This window comes from Diachasma alloeum, unplaced genomic scaffold, assembly GCF_001412515.2.
Source record: "Diachasma alloeum isolate Michigan unplaced genomic scaffold, Dall2.0 Dall_scaffold_00186, whole genome shotgun sequence".
Classification (NCBI taxonomy): domain Eukaryota; kingdom Metazoa; phylum Arthropoda; class Insecta; order Hymenoptera; family Braconidae; genus Diachasma; species Diachasma alloeum.
The window spans coordinates 931,662-947,813 of record NW_021680352.1 but is presented as its reverse complement, the minus strand read 5'-3'; the positions used below and the strand labels follow the sequence as shown (position 1 = coordinate 947,813).

General features: G+C 34.4%; 4 protein-coding genes across 6 annotated transcripts in view; 2 read left to right on the top strand and 2 right to left on the bottom strand.

The window, feature by feature from the left end:
* Positions 1–446: 446 nt before the first annotated feature.
* On the top strand, positions 447–2,564 carry LOC107048293 (ragulator complex protein LAMTOR3-A). The gene is made up of 3 exons (XM_015271401.1): positions 447–739; positions 823–1,050; positions 2,051–2,564. The coding sequence occupies exons 1-3, from the start codon at positions 725–727 to the stop codon at positions 2,186–2,188; spliced, it is 381 nt and encodes a 126-aa protein (XP_015126887.1). The 5' UTR covers positions 447–724; the 3' UTR covers positions 2,189–2,564.
* LOC107048292 (glyoxylate reductase/hydroxypyruvate reductase) lies at positions 2,508–6,851 on the bottom strand. The gene is made up of 4 exons (XM_015271399.1): positions 6,695–6,851; positions 5,340–5,467; positions 5,038–5,227; positions 2,508–3,619 (listed from the first exon to the last, which is right to left on the bottom strand). Exons 1-4 carry the CDS (start codon positions 6,784–6,786, stop codon positions 3,049–3,051), a joined length of 981 nt encoding a protein of 326 aa, XP_015126885.1. The 5' UTR covers positions 6,787–6,851; the 3' UTR covers positions 2,508–3,048.
* A 4,308-nt stretch (positions 6,852–11,159) lies between these two features.
* LOC107048289 (tudor and KH domain-containing protein homolog) overlaps positions 11,160–16,152 on the top strand; it is a 15,863-nt gene continuing 10,870 nt past the window's right edge. Inside the window, exons 1-6 of one of the 2 annotated variants that reach the window (XM_015271395.2) lie at positions 11,160–11,301; positions 11,478–11,580; positions 11,885–12,281; positions 13,461–13,682; positions 13,865–14,022; positions 14,142–14,362. In XM_015271395.2, the coding sequence (XP_015126881.1) occupies positions 11,485–11,580; positions 11,885–12,281; positions 13,461–13,682; positions 13,865–14,022; positions 14,142–14,362 (1,094 nt within the window). In that variant the 5' untranslated portion in view covers positions 11,160–11,301; positions 11,478–11,484. Of the gene's footprint in view, positions 11,368–11,477; positions 11,581–11,884; positions 12,282–13,460; positions 13,683–13,864; positions 14,023–14,141; positions 14,363–16,152 lie in introns of both variants that reach the window. The other variant, XM_015271396.1, reaches the window with a different exon arrangement.
* Positions 15,138–16,152, bottom strand: part of LOC107048291 (protein roadkill) — a 6,623-nt gene continuing 5,608 nt past the window's right edge. For both annotated transcript variants that reach the window (XM_015271398.1, XM_015271397.1), the window contains exons 5-6: positions 15,553–15,700; positions 15,138–15,482 (exon numbers count right to left, since the gene is read on the bottom strand). In XM_015271398.1, coding sequence (XP_015126884.1) covers positions 15,214–15,482; positions 15,553–15,700 — 417 coding nt within the window. In that variant the 3' untranslated portion in view covers positions 15,138–15,213. The remainder of the gene's footprint in view (positions 15,483–15,552; positions 15,701–16,152) is intronic.

Genomic DNA, 16,152 nt, shown 5'->3' with positions numbered 1-16,152 from the left:
GAAATATTTTTTTTCCACGAATATTTCCATTTTCTATCCCTTGTCACCTTCATTGATTTCTCGCGGTGACATAATCACAGAACTGGGCACTATTTTATGAAAATCAAATAGAAATACTATTCCAAATAGTTCAGTACGATGAAATACTATTTGAAATATATATTTTAAGTTGACTATTTTGGTCGATCAAATAGTATTTATTTTCTTATGTCTTTGAAATTGAAATAAAATAGTTATTTGATGTTTAATTTCAACGAAACAGAAAATGAAATAGTATTTACTATTTTATTTCACTATTTGGTTTTACCAAAAGAGAGAATACCCCAAACAAAAAATTGAGTACTGAATTTATTTAGTATTAAAAATAATCCCGATATCCCGCGTTATAGAGGCGCCACTGTTTCAAGTACCTTCCCATCCAAAAATATTCTCCCACTGCACTACAGTCTGAGCACTGAAATGGTGTTATCACCAGTTACCAGTCTCCAGTGATAAACATTGTTATTTGAATGCGAAAAAAAGCTTCATAAATATTTTCTATGGAATTTAAGGCGTGCTAAAATAACCAGTCCCTCGTCGATTCCTGATCTCGTTGTTATGGAGTAGAAGAGCTGCTCTGACTCCCGGAAAATGTGCGACTGACAGACGAGCGATTCAACTCTCATTCTCAGTCAAAGTCGTCCTCTGTCAAACGACAACTGTCAGTCCAGAATAAATAGACAATATGACTGCGACTCTGGTGAGTGAATTATCACAGCTGCGAAGTGGAATTGGGACTCGTTGGGGGATCAGGAAATTGAGGTTAACTATTGCTCCTTTCAGGACCTCAAGAAATTTTTGCATCAGCTGTTGACTAGTGTCGAGGGTCTCCACAGCATACTGATAACAGATCGTGACGGTGTGCCAGTGGTATCGGTGGCTAGCGATAAGGCACCGGAGTTGGCCATGAGGGCGAGTTTCTTGTCAACATTTGGAATGGCAACTGATCAGGGGAGCAAACTGGGACTTGGGAAGAACAAGACTATTATTTGTATGTACAGTAGTTATCAGGTAAAGCCATCATCATTTTTACCAATTGCATGGTAATTACTTTAGTTTTATTATCTTTGGGAATTTTATTCACTTAATGACTTTATTTTGTGAATTTTATTCTCTTAAAAACCTTATTTTTGTTATCTTTGAGAATCTCATTCATGAGTTTTTTGGTCTCAATTTAATCCAGAGGGGCAATTGATAAATAAATGTTAAGGATTTCATGTAAAACACAATTTCATTTCTTATTTTAATAGAATTGAATTGAATTTTTAATATTTTCAACTTTATTCATTAATTTTTCTTACTAAATTTAATTCAGAAGATGAAGTAGATGAATTAATATAATGACTTTGAACTAATGACTACTAATGAAAAATAATTAAAATTGAATCATTAAATTGTGCATTGTCTTTATGTATTGTCAGACATCAATCATTCATTTTTATTAATTATATGATAATTACTCCATTTTTATTATCTTTGAGACTTTTATTCATCAGTTTTTTTGGGCTCAATTTAATCCAAAGAGTGAATTGATAAATAAATGTTAAGGATTTCATATAAAACACAATTTCATTTCTTATTTTAATAGAATCGAATTGAATTTTTAATATTTTCAACTTTATTCATTAATTTTTCTCACTAAATTTAACTGAGATGACAAAGTAAATGAAATATTATTTTATCCTCTTAGAATATAAAATAAAATAGTCTTGTAAAATGATAAAATCGACATCGTTTATGAAATTTTCATCACTTATTCATTGTAAATCACATTTTTCACAATCAATCACTGCGATTTTTTAATTATTCACATAATAAACAACTTCATTCTCATAATTTTTCAAATCACTTCAATTTATTTCTCCCATTTCAACTGACAAATTGAAATAAATGAATTGTCAACGCCTATTTCAAATAAAATACTATTATTCTTTCCTCCATCGTCTGCACATGAAAACCGACGAATTTTCCCTCAATCATTAGTTGTTATCGCAGAAAAATCACTTTTCAGGTGGTGCAGATGAACAAACTACCTCTGGTCGTGAGTTTCATAGCGTCTCACGGCTGCAACACAGGACACATCCTCTCCCTGGAGAGCCGCATCGATCCGATCCTCAGTAATCTGAAAAACGCTGTCGTGGAAGCCTGATGGTTACCCGTCGTTCACTACGGGTGATAAAATCCTTGTGAAAAAACTAAACTAAACAAATAAAAAAGCGAATGTGATTTTCTACCGCAAATCGAGGCTGATCACGACCGAACTTTTATCGAGCGTGAGTTACACCGAGTCAATCGTTGAAAATAGGGGAGAGAGCTGTCAATCAAGCCTACGAAATCATCAATAATCTGGATGAAACAGAGAATTAAATATTCTTCATTGGAAGTGAACAGGACAGGTGAATCGATATCAAACCATTATATAAATTTTACAATGGATGTATAAAGAGAATAATTTTCAAGACTATTCGTAAGATTGTTTATCTGTATATTGAAAGAATATTATTAAAAATGCAAGTATATCATAATTTACAATAATACTTTCACACCTTTGGAATACTGACGAAAATCAACACCCTCGATTTTCCGCAACGAATAACTCGAGATCGGCAGAGTGAAATTCAAACATTTTTCATTCATTTTGAAGATTTTTTTTCAGGCTTCAAAATGAGCCCTGACTCATTCAAATCGCATCGCTGAGTCGGGAGATATTGAACCTACTCAATCACGAAAAATACCGTCCAACTGTTCACCAGATAAAACCGGTCCAGTTTAATCGTCAATAACTCGAGATCGGCTGGGCGAATCTCAGTGATTTTTTTTTCATTTCGAAGCTCGAAAAAGTGTCTTCAAAATGAGCGCCGACTCGTCAAAATCGTGTAGTTCAATCCGGAGAAATCGGCGATTGAAATCAGTTTTTGTTTTCATCGAAAATCAAGTTAATTTTAATTTTTTACAAAAAAGTCAAGTCTTTTCCCCCACGTTCCTAGAGAGTGTCATTCGTCGATAATTCTAGAGGGCATAGGCCAAGGGTTGACCCCCCAGAGCGTCCAGTATATTCTGCGCGGCAACAGCCGACATTTCCTCCCTCGTTTTGACAGTGGCTGAACCCAGATGTGGCACAATCTCAAAATTCGGAAGTTTCAGCAGTTCGTGGTCTTTTGGCAGGGGCTCGGGGTCAATGACGTCCATCCCCGCAGCGAATATAGTCCTCTCCTTGAGTGCTTTCAGCAGAGAACTCGTTTTGACAACCGCCCCGCGCCCGACATTCACGAGAACCGCGGTTTTCTTCATTTTTTTTAATGCCACGTCGTCGAACAATCCCCTCGTCTCGTTTGTCAGGGGCACCGCCACGACGATGAAGTCACTCAGCTCGAGGATGTCGTCGAGGGAGACGAACTCAGCCCCCAGCTCGTCGCCAGCCTTCTTCGGGCTGTGGCCGGTGTACAGGAATTTTCGAACTGCAAAACCCGCCAGACGCTTCACGGCCTCTTGGCCGATGCCTCCTAGACCGACTATTCCCACTGTCGAACCACGCAGGTCGCGACCCAGGAGCCACTGGGGACCACTTTCGGTCATTCCTCTGGAAGAATTCATGTTTAAGTTTAAGATAAGGGGGGTGTGAAAAACATTGGAGGAAGGCCGGGGAAATCACTGGGGAATTATTTTGGAAATTAGATTTTCGTTGGAAAATTCTATTCAAAATGAGTTTGTGGGGGAGACATTTGCTTGCAAAATTTTGTAGGGAAGATGGCGAAGAGAAAAATGAACAAGAGGTACGATAAAATTGGAGGAAATCACTGGGAAATTCCATCAAGATTTTTTTTATTTCCATAAAAACATAAAAAAATAAAAATCTGTGGGTCCAATATTTTCTGTATTATTTCAAGAAATTGTTTTCAAAATTTTCTAGGAAAGATGTTGAATAGAAAAATGAACAAGAGATGCGATAAAATTGGAGGAAATTCTGTGGAAATGACTGGGAAATTCTATCAAGATTTATTTATTTCCATAAAAAAATAAAAAAATAAAAATCTGTGGGTCCAATATTTTCTGTATTATTTCAAGAAATTGTTTTCAAAATTTTCTAGGAAAGATGTCGAATTGAAAAATGAACAAGAGATACGAAAATTGGAGGAAATTCTGTGGAAATCACTGGGAAATTCCATCAAGATTTTTTTAATTTCCATAAAAACAAAAAAATAAAAATCTGTGGGTACAATATTTTCTGTGTTGTTTCAAGAAATTCTTTTCAAAATTTTCTAGGGAAGATGTCGAATTGAAAAATGAACAAGAGATACGATAAAATTGGAGGAAATTCTGAGGAAGTCACTGGGAAATCCTATCAAGATTTATTTATTTCCATAAAAAAATAAAAAAATAAAAATCTGTGGGTCCAATATTTTATGTGTTGTTTCAAGAAATTCTTTTCAAAATTTCCTAGGCAAGATGTAGACTAGGAAAATAGACTAGAGAGACGATAAAATTAAAGGAAATCCTGAGGAAATCACTGGGAAATTCTATCAGGATTTTTTAAATTTCCATTCAACATAAAAAATAAAAATCTGTTGGTCCAATATTTTCTGTATTATTTCAAGAAATTCTTTTCAAAATGTTCTAGGAAAGATGTTGAATAGAAAAATGAACAAGAGATGCGATAAAATTGGAGGAAATTCTGAGGAAATGACTGAGAAATTCTATCAAGATTTTTTTTATTTCCATAAAAAAATAAAAAAAATAAAATCTATTGCTCCAATATTTTCTGCTGTCTTCCTACAAAAACAGCCTAAAAAGTAATTTATCTATAACAAAATATCGTTGAAAAATTGGGAAATTAATAAAAAAAATTGATAAAATTAATTATCAATTAATTAATTAATTAATCAATTTACTATTAAAAAATTAATTCCAAAATGCGATTTACGTTTCCTCAATTCCCTCCAAAAATCCATAAAAAAACAAATAATTAATTTCGAAAAAAAGATTAAAAAATTGTATTACTCTTCAAGAAGAGTGCGACCCTCGTGCGCCCGTCTGGCCGCATTCAGCATGAGCATGACCGCGATCTCGGCGACCGCAGCACTGAGAACCTGGGGCGTATGTCCAACCTGGATTCCCCGCTTCTTGATTTCGGGGACATCCAGGTGATCGTAGCCAGCTGACATTGTCGAAATAACCTTGAGATTGGGACCTTCGCAGAAAGATTTTTCGTTATCATTTGAAAGCCACGAAGTCGTTTGAAGTGCCAGATAAACACAAGAGCCTATTTATCTTGAAAAATCAAAATAGAACAGTGTTCGTACCAGCGATATCGAGGAACTCAGAATTGACGTTGACGTGTCCAGAGAGGAATACAGCATCGTGCCCGGGGAGAGCCGCGAATACTTGCTCTTGGGTGGGTGAGACGTATGGCAAAATAGTAACATCACATCTGGAAATAATTATAACAATCAGATGAACGAGACTGATTGCCCTAATGATTCAGAATAATCCTAATTTTTAAATTATTCAAGTCGACTTGGCTCTTCGCTGGGTTTTCGAGGGATATCTCCGAATCTAAGGGGGATAACGGAATCGTCGTAAGGACCTTTTTTGTAGAGCGAATTGAGGGCTACAAAAAAGGTCTTGACAAAAAATGGGCTGTCTCCCTTAGATTCCGAGATATTTATTGAAAACTGGACAGTAGTTAGAATTGACGTAAACCATAAAAAAAAACTATCGTTATATTTTACTGAAAAGAATTATTATTATTTCAAAAAAACAACATCAATACAACATATACTGACAAAATAGTTTGGAAATTACCAAATTTCAGTGAATTGTTTCTTCAAAATTCTCATGCTTTGAAATTCCATGAATTTTCTAAATAAATTCTCAATGTCAAATCATGATAAAAGCTTTTCTATCGATTAAATACAAAAACCTCAATTTTCCTGAATTCCTAACAAAAATGAAAATTGAAAACCCCAAGGTCACCGATGGAATTTCAGATATCCATCGAACGCTAATGCGTGTCTAACAGAAATCTAAATAATGACTGAACAAAATGAATAAAATCTCAATCTCAAAACTCATTTGAATTTCCACGGAATTCCCCAGTAAATTAAAAAAATTCAAACGAAAATTCCCCGTTCGTCCGCTCCAAAACCGAATTCCTAGTCTTTAATTCTCAAAGAATGAAAGATGGAATCTCTTCCTCGGCGCAATCACACCCGCAATTCAAAATAAATTCCTAATGTCAAACTATGATAAATTCTTTTCTACCGATTAAATACAAAAACCTCAATTTTCCTGAATTCCTAACAAAAATGAAAATTGAAAACCCCAAGGTCACGGATGGAATTTCAGATATCCACCGAACGCTAATGCGTATCTAACAGAAATCTAAATAATGACTGAACAAAATGAATAAAATCTCAAAACTCATTTGAATTTCCACGGAATTCCCCAGTAAATTTAAAAAATTCAAACGAAAATTCCCCGTTCGTCCGCTCCAAAACCGAATTCCTAGTCTTTAATTCTCAAAGAATGAAAGATGAAATCTCTTCCTCGGCGCAATCACACCCGCAATTGAAAATGGCTACGTCATAGATCGCGTTGGAAACCTCAACCGAGCGTTAATGAACATCTAATAATAATCTAGCAGATGAAGTCTTACGTGACGCCGAGCAGCTTGATTCCCGTTTTCGGGGTATCGCAACTGGTAACGAGAACCTTCGGCCTCGACATGATCGCTTCGACCACCGACATAATACTGAGCGATAAATCCCCCGACAAACCCTCTATCACAAAAACAAACTAATTGCGAGCGCTTCGCTAGAGCCTTTTATACCGAATGTTAGAAATATGAACGGGATCCCGTGCGCAGGCGCACTCACGGAAAAACCGCGGCGATAACTCCCCAAAATTACCGCAGACTTTTGTTTTCGAGGGTCAATGCCCCGTGAAACATCCCGAAAAAATATTTCCGGTGGCCTCCAACACAAAAATTCATGGGAGAAATTTCCAAGTCTGCTGCATCGTTGAGAATTTTTCCACATTTTTTCGAGATCTCAATTTCAAAAAAAAAAAAAAAAAAAAAATTTGATGTTTTTGTAAGCCCTCCAGCTGTAACCTTCGAGGTTACCCTACTCTCAATTAGGGAAATGTCCATGGCAGCCAATTTTTTTTTTTTTTTTTAATCGTTATTTTACATCGCTTCGACCCGGTTAGGGTTTACTGCGATGATTAAGACTTTAAATGGTTAGATCGCCCCATTCTACCCGGCCGGGATTTGAACTCGGAACCTTTCGCATGTGAGGCAACGAACTTACCCACTGCGCCAAGCCACCGGGCGCAGTAAAAAAAAAAAAAAAAAAAAAAAAAAAAAAAAAAANAAAAAAAAAAAAAAAAAAAAAAAAAAAAAAAAAAAAAAAAAAAAAAAAAAAAAAAAAAAAAAAAAAAAAAAAAAAAAAAAAAAAAAAAAAAAAAAAAAAAAAAAAAAAAAAAAAAAAAAAAAAAAAAAAAAAAAAAAAAAAAAAAAAAAAAAAAAAAAAAAAAAAAAAAAAAAAAAACTTAAGGAAAAACTAGTGGCTAATAAATCAAATTTTTCCTGAGAACACGTATAAGTTTCAGATTTATTTCCGATTTCATAAGAAAGTTATTTGAACAAATGATTCGGAAAATTATGAGTTTCGGGGGCAATTGCGCCCTTACGCGCAGGCGCGTGATTCGAATGTCAGTGGGCATGGTGGGAAAGCTATGGGTTGGACCATGAAACTGAGAGAGAGAAAACACTCGACAGGTTTACCAACTCGAGACGCATTTCAATATTATTTCGATAATTAGAATAACATCCAATAAAAATTATTTGACACCCGCAGGTGATGAGAAAAAAATCAATCAATCTGATAACTAGAATCACTATTCAAAAAATGTTCAAGCGCCCACTCAAATAGTCACTTGAAAATTGGAAAATATCGTGCTCAGCGATTGAATCAGGGCTCGCGAACAAAAGACCCCCTTCCGTGTCACTCCCCGCGGATCAACAGCCGAAGCACCTTAAGAATGTTTCCAACCCATTACAGATTCTCTAGATCAAGCGGAAACCCAACCGTTGCGGGAGGCGCGCCAGAGCGCTGCCACCTCTGCGTCCTCCTGCTATTCTGATGATAAAAGACGTTACTTTTCTCCGAGTGACGGACAAGTTCATGTCCATTTGACCCAGCGGATGTCGTCTCCCTCCACGTGACACTAAACAAAAAAAAAAAAAAAAAAAAAAAAAAAAANAAAAAAAAAAAAAAAAAAAAAAAAAAAAAAAAAAAAAAAAAAAAAAAAAAAAAAAAAAAAAAAAAAAAAAAAAAAAAAAAAAAAAAAAAAAAAAAAAAAAAAAAAAAAAAAAAAAAAAAAAAAAAAAAAAAAAAAAAAAAAAAAAAAAAAAAAAAAAAAAAAAAAAAAAAAAAAAAAAAAAAAAAAAAAAAAAAAAAAAAAAAAAAAAAAAAAAAAAAAAAAAAAAAAAAAAAAAAAAAAAAAAAAAAAAAAAAAAAAAAAAAAAAAAAAAAAAAAAAAAAAAAAAAAAAAAAAAAAAAAAAAAAAAAAAAAAAAAAAAAAAAAAAAAAAAAAAAAAAAAAAAAAAAAAAAAAAAAAAAAAAAAAAAAAAAAAAAAAAAAAAAAAAAAAAAAAAAAAAAAAAAAAAAAAAAAAAAAAAAAAAAAAAAAAAAAAAAAAAAAAAAAAAAAAAAAAAAAAAAAAAAAAAAAAAAAAAAAAAAAAAAAAAAAAAAAAAAAAAAAAAAACCAATCGCCGTTGCGGAGACGGTTCACTCCTGTCTGCGGGACGGAAAAATCATTTGCGACGATTTGGTCTCGAAATGACGATGATTTGTCAACGTGAGGTGTCATAAGACCGCTATTGATCCCCCGGGGAAGCGTAATTATAACGTTAGAGAGGACTCGAATTGACGACAATCGTCGTTCACAACATCAGGAATTTATGTATCGACAGGAAGCTTTTAGACGGCATTAACTTTGAAATAAAGTACACTGAGTTACGCGTAACGGCGTAATAGAGCCTGCGTAATATGAGTATTGTAGGGTAAATTGCCCAGTAGATGGACGTCTAAGAAAACCGCCCAGTGTAGATGGACGTTTGTTTTTTAATAATTGAAAAAAAAAAAATTTAGTAATTGATCGAAAAAAAATCGCCATTCGGGGGTTGAGAATCACAATAGGCAATGAAAATTCAAAGCAACAATTAATATTTCAGTATTTTTTTCCGTAATTTCCTGTCCAAAAGTAACTCGTCCATCTACTGGGTAGCTTACTACACCGAGTTTGGAGTTTCTGGGTGAATTGTAACGCTTCAGAGGCATTTCGAAACGTCGAGTAACAGGGAAGCAGGAGCCGTTGACAATGGATTGACTATTGTAGAGGTTCACAACATTTTTTCGCAACAATAATTGGAAAAAATCATGGGATATTGGAAGAGTTTAGAATACTATTTTATTGTCAAATCGCGATGTTTCGCTCGCTGAAAATGCGCAATGCGTGAGAATGATTGGCAATTGTGGAATTGTGAAATTGCGAAATGAATAGTTTCTGTCTGTGAAGACACGAATGACGTCAGCGAGAGATATCTGATTTTTTTTTTTTTTTTTTTTTTTTTTTTTTTTTTTTTTTTNTAATGCTCTTGGTGAGCAGATAACTTGAAACTATTCAGACTTCTCGTGCCTCGCAGGAACTGAAATGACTTATGCCGATGGCTTCTACAAGGAAAGTAAAACAGGTATTGAACTGAGCAGTCGATATTTTTTCTAACAGGGGAGCAGAGTGCGGCCACGCGTTGCGATTGTGGAACACGTGTGGCGGTCGGATATTCCGTGTTTTCCCTGCGTGTCAAAGTTATGTGTAAGCAGAATTGCTTAGATCCTATCAGGGGAACAGCAGCAGTGGGGGGGTTTATTCTATGATGAGGCGTGACCTGCCAGTCAGAGCCTTATGAAAGTCGAGTAGAAATACTATGCCACATCATCCAAGACAATGTCAAACATTTTATTTCTCCATCTTAAGCATATAATGCTAACAACCAATTGAATACTGAATTACTTATTGTTATCTTTTCGCTTATTTTCTGCGTTCTACACATTGTACATATGTAACTTGTAAATACCAGGCTGAAGGCCCTCGGGCGATGGCCAATCGCAAGTTTCTTGCGACGAATTCCGTTAAAAATAAAAAATAAAAATACTATGCCACATGGTTGAGTAGGAAATACTATTTGAAATGTGTATTTCAAGTTGACTATTTTGGGTGATCAAATAGTATTCATTCATATTTCTTTTTGACATTGAAATAAAATAGTTATTTGATATTTCATTCTTATTATTATTGTTATTACTATTATTACAGGTATATATATATATATAAATCAGTCATAAATATTTGAAATAGTATTTAGCCAGTTCAAATCTTATATACAAGAGTGCGTGGGCTAGTTAATTTTCATTAATGACAATTTATTAAAAGCGAATCGTTTTTTCTCAAAAATTTAACTTCCTCATAAATAAATGACCGACAACCGTCGAAATAAAATCCTCGGGCAGTCTCGAGCGATTCGAAGAAAAAGATACCGGAGTGCGTTGTTGACATACCGCAGGAGTCCTCCGGTGAAAAAAAATAGAGAAAAAAAAAAACACCCGTTGGCTCGATGTATTTGAACCCGAGACGGCTGGCGTCAGCTTCTAAACTCGGTCGTTGCATCACTACCACTCCATTGTTTAAACAAACCCATCAGAGTCAACTCTGGATGTGATCTAGGGATACCTGTTTTTTTATGTAAATAACTGTAAATAATGTAATAATATTCACATAATTATGTAAAATTAAAAATTCAATAAATTTAATTTATCCATTAAATTTTTTTTTTGTTATTTAATTTAAAAATTATGTAAATATTATTACATTATTTACCGTTATTTACATAATGTTGTCTTTAATTTTACATAATTATGTAAAGAACGGTAAATAATATCCTGTCGTAGTTGTGAATAGAAATATTTAAAAAAAAGGTTTTGATCTCGACGAATCCTCGTTGTTTTTACAAATATAAAACCGGAGGCGAAATAAAGGAAAAAAAAACCGTTGGAAGGCGCGCATCGAGAATCGAGCCGCAGTATTGGCAGCACTGTACATTCGAAAGCCACCGTAGTACGAAATGTTCTGAAATAGTTTAGTTTGCGTTCACCTTGAATATCACTCCAGGAACATTAATCAAAGGCCGTTTTCATAATCGTGAGTAATTACATCTCTTCTCACGACAAAACTACTCAACTTCACCGGATAAAACAGGGAAAATCGGTACTGTTTAGGCTTTGAGGTTATAGAGTGGAAATTACATCATGACTGAGTCTGCCCATTCGTTTATTTCAACGTTCTGTTTACTTATTCGATAATTGGTGTTTTGATAGGAGCAAAATGAAGTGGGTTTCGAGACAAATTGCTCTGCCGCTTGTGATTGGAATCTCGTTGACTGGCGTCTGCGTCGGGGTGTTATATTTGTTGTACAAACAGGTAAGATTGAGAAGAAACAATTGATTTTTCATTCGTTTATTTATTATTAATTAATTACAAACGAGTTGAAGGGGCAAGAGGTGATTAATCAGGGGAATGATAAAATTAACTTTTTTTCAATTGCCGATTCCTCGAGATTGGCAGAGTGAAATTGGACGATTTTTTTTTCATTTTGAAGATATTTTTTCGGGCTTTACAATGAAATTTGAATCGTCCAAATCGCTCCATTTGTTCGTGAGATATCGAGGATTTAATTTGGTTCACTTTACCTCTTTCAATTGCATTTGTTATTTTTTTTCTCAAGGATGAGGAGAACCACAAGAGCATACGGTCGCGTCCCAGGAAGCTCCTTCGAACGGTGGAAATGAAAGTGCCAAAGGCCTCAGTCCCAGTGATAATAGGTCGCGGTGGAAGCACAGTGAAGGACATCGAGGGCAAGACCTCGACGAAAATTCACTTCAGTGAAGACGTGCTTCAGGAGGCCCATCGAATCTGCTACATTCGAGGGACGATAGAGGAGACTAGACTGGCAGAACAGTTGATCCAGAGCATCATCGACGATCAGCCAGTCATCGAGGTTTACGAAATGCTGGCGCCCCAGAAATTCTGCCTCTCTTTACTTGGCAATAGGAGAGTGGAAGTCATCCAGTCCTACAGCAATGCTAAAATCATTATGGAGAAGGCCTACTCTCGTGATCCAGGTATTTATCCCAATGATCTCTCGATCTTGATGAATTAAATTGTGGAATTTTAATTTCATTTGAATTCCAAATGGAATTTTTATTCTCATTTTTATTTTATTAAGACCCAACGGCACAAATAATTATTATTTCATTCATATTATATTCATTAATTATGAATTTTTATTAAAAAAAAACAATTTACGACAAAAATATGAGTTTAAATAATTTTATTCGTCGTTCAGCCCAATTAAATTATGAAATTTAAATTTTAGTTGAATTCCAAATGGAATTTTTATTCTCGTTTTTATTTTATAAAGACCCAACGGCACAAATAATTATTATTTCATTCATATTATATTCATTAATTATGAATTTTTATTAAAAAAAAACAATTTACGACAAAAATATGAGTTTAAATAATTTTATTCATCGTTCAGCCCAATTAAATTATGAAATTTAAATTTTAGTTGAATTCGAAGTGGAATTTTTATTCTCATTTTTATTTTATTAAGACCCAACGGCACAAATAATTATTATTTCACTTATATTATATTCATTGATTATGAATTTTTATTTTAAAAAAACAATTCACGACAAAAATATGGGTTTAAATAATTTTATTAGTCGTTCAGCCCAATTAAATTATGAAATTTAAATTTTAGTTGAATTCGAAGTGGAATTTTTATTCTCATTTTTATTTTATTAAGACCCAACGGCACAAATAATTATTATTTCATTCATATTATATTCGTTAATTATGAATTTTTATTTTAAATAAACAATTTACGACAAAAATATGTGTTTAAAAAATTTTATCAGTCCAATTAAATGAAGTTTTAATTTCATTCAATTTTTGTTCTCAATCTCGATACATTAAAAAATGAAACTTAAATTTTCTTTGAATTCCAGATATAATTATCATTTTTATTTCATAAGACTCCAAAAGCAGAAAAAATTATTTCAAACTCAAAGTAATATTTTTAAAAATTTCCTTTAATTTTGTGTTTTTTTATTTCGAAAAAATTGATTCATGAAAATTGAAGTTCGAATCATTGAAATTTGGGCAATTATTTCCTCGAAATTCGCCCACTCGTTGAATTAAGAAAAGAAAATTTTTACAGAAATTAGATCTTGGAAAATTTCGCCTGATCTTCGATATTTCAATTCCTTAAATTTCTGTTTGGAATTTTTTTTCAGATGCCAAAAGACGAGTGATTATAAAGGGAACAGCTGAGCAGATTGCAACAGCTCTAAATGAAATCCAGGAGAATCTCCGAGATTTCAACGACATGGAGGAGAAGATCAAGCTGAGACAGTCTTCACCATTTCTAAGGAAGAAAATTCCCCCCAGAAGCCCTGCTACTACCGCCGAACCGAATGAGAGTCAAGTGGCCTCTGGAGAAGCTCATGAACTTCATGGTAAATATTCCTAAAAACACAAATTTTTCTTCTTTTTAATGACCTCTTAATAATTGAAAGGCAAGATTAATCCGTGTAATTGATCTTTACTCCGTTTAAACACAATTTTTTTTCGTTTTATTTAATACTGGAGATGTGAGAAAAAATCTTCTTACAACGAAAAAAATTCTGAAATGTTGTAGAGGGCACGAAAGAAGTTTATGTGAGTGCAACAGACTCTCCAAGTGAATTCTGGGTGCAGGTAGTGGGGCCTGGTACTCTGGCACTTGATGATCTGGTCAAAGCCATGACTGACTACTACAATAACGACGAGAGTCGAGAGCTTCATACTCTCATCCACGTAAGACTCGAATTATTCTCGTTATTAAAAGCAATTTTCTTTCATTCAGAAACAAACTTGAGAGAATTTCAACCGATTATTATCATAAATTTTCGAAAAAAACGCCTCCCCTGGGGCAGATTTCAGAGGGTGAAACAGTAGCAGCTAGACTTACCTTCGACAACTGCTGGTACCGAGCAGAGATCACGTCGTTCGTCGGTAATGGCCAGTACGAGGTATTCTTCCTCGATTATGGTGAGCATGCGGTGATAAATGTCACTGATATCCTCGAGCTTCGAACAGACTTCCTGAGCCTTCGTTTCCAGGCAATTGAATTCTCACTGGCCAACGTGAAGCCCAAGTGAGTGAGATTCTCCTCTACATTTTTGCCATTTTCAGTTTCTTATGACTGTCAAGGCACGATCGATAAATCATTTCATTTTGGAGTCTGAAAATTACGCTCTTTATTCTTCTTCTTCCCAAATTAATTCAGCAGCGAAGTGGTGAAGCAGTTTGAGCCGATTTTGACAATTGGCCAGTTTTTAGTGAATATCTCGGAATCTAAGGGAGAAGGTAAAATTTTTGCTCAGACTTTTCTCGTAGCACTCAATTTGCTGGAGAAAAAAGGTTATTAGGAAAATTTTATCATCTCCTTTAAATTCGGAGATATTCTTCAAAAACTTAACCAAGAGATAAGTCGACTTAAGTCCCGGGTGCACTATCTTTCGAACGTTATCCAGATGTTTTTTTTTCATCTTTCGTCATCTGAAATTGTCAATTGAGTCCTGCATCATGCAGAAGTTTTGAAAAATTATGAATGAATAATCAAAAAAAAGTAGAAGAAATTCTTAATTTTTTCAAAGAGCATTTTTCATTTATATTCAGAATAAGTTGAATAACAAGAAATTGACAAATGTATCTGATTTACGGTGACAAATGGCGGATTGTCACCCAATATCATGCAGGGGGAAGACTGATTTCGTAAATCTTTTCCCACAGAGACATTTATTACGGAAAAGGCTCTTTGAAAAAAGTTGTAATATTTTGGAGAATTTTTCAATCACACTTTTATCACATAAAAATGGCAGATTAAATTCCATCAATAATTATCACCATCGCCCCAGGCTGATAATCCCCACCGTTTTCGTCACTTCCATCAATTTTATTAACGATAAAATAAATAATACAAATTTAAACATGGGAATAGCCCCATCAATTGCTCAATTCGCTGTCGTCCATGTTGCTGGACTGCGACCCCCCAATGCCAGCCTCGCAGGCCTCGTGAAACAACTCAGGGTTCACCTGCTCCATGATCTTCCAGGCGAAGCTCTTGTTGATGTTCATGGCATTCTCCTCGCAATAAGCCAGTCCCGCTCGTTTCAGGGCATCACAATTGAACTCGTCAGCCATGAGGAGAAGTGACGCGACGTTTTCCGGGGTCAGGGTTTCGATGAGATTTCTCTCACAGAGTTCCTTCAAACCTGTCGACAATTTCCGTTAGTACTGGGGTCTCTTTGCCCTCCCATATTACGTTATTTCTGAATTCCTCACCCTTCAGACGAAATCTCTCAGCCACAGACAGCAGTTGACTCGCGAGAGTATCTAAATTATCCACGTGATCGCTGTAAACGTATCTCAACAACTCCTCAGTCAACTCATGCGAGAGATCTGTCAAGTCCAGGGTGTACTGATAGGGCATCTGAGGGGATTAAATCAATACCATCGCCTCTGTTCTCTTTATCTCAACAAAACACTCGTGCAGAAGCAACTAAATAAATCCAAATAGTCCTCCTACTTCTCCAGGCCATTTTGCGGTTCTCAGCGATTTTACTCTCCCATTCAATTAAAAACAAATCTTCACTACTTGCCGACGTTTCGAGCGGTATGTCCACTCCTCATCACGGCAATTTATTCATTTTTATCTACAAAAAATTTATAAAAAATTCTTATTACCATATCTCCATACAGAGTCAATTTACTTGTTTTCATTCACAGAATCTAAATCTCTCTGTAGTTTTTTTTTTTTTTTTTTTTAAACACAATTTACCCGTTTTCATTCACAGAATCTAAATCTCTCTGTAATGTTTTGTCTGTAATGTTTTTTTTTTTAAACACAATTTACCTGTTTTCATTCACAGAATCTAAATCTCT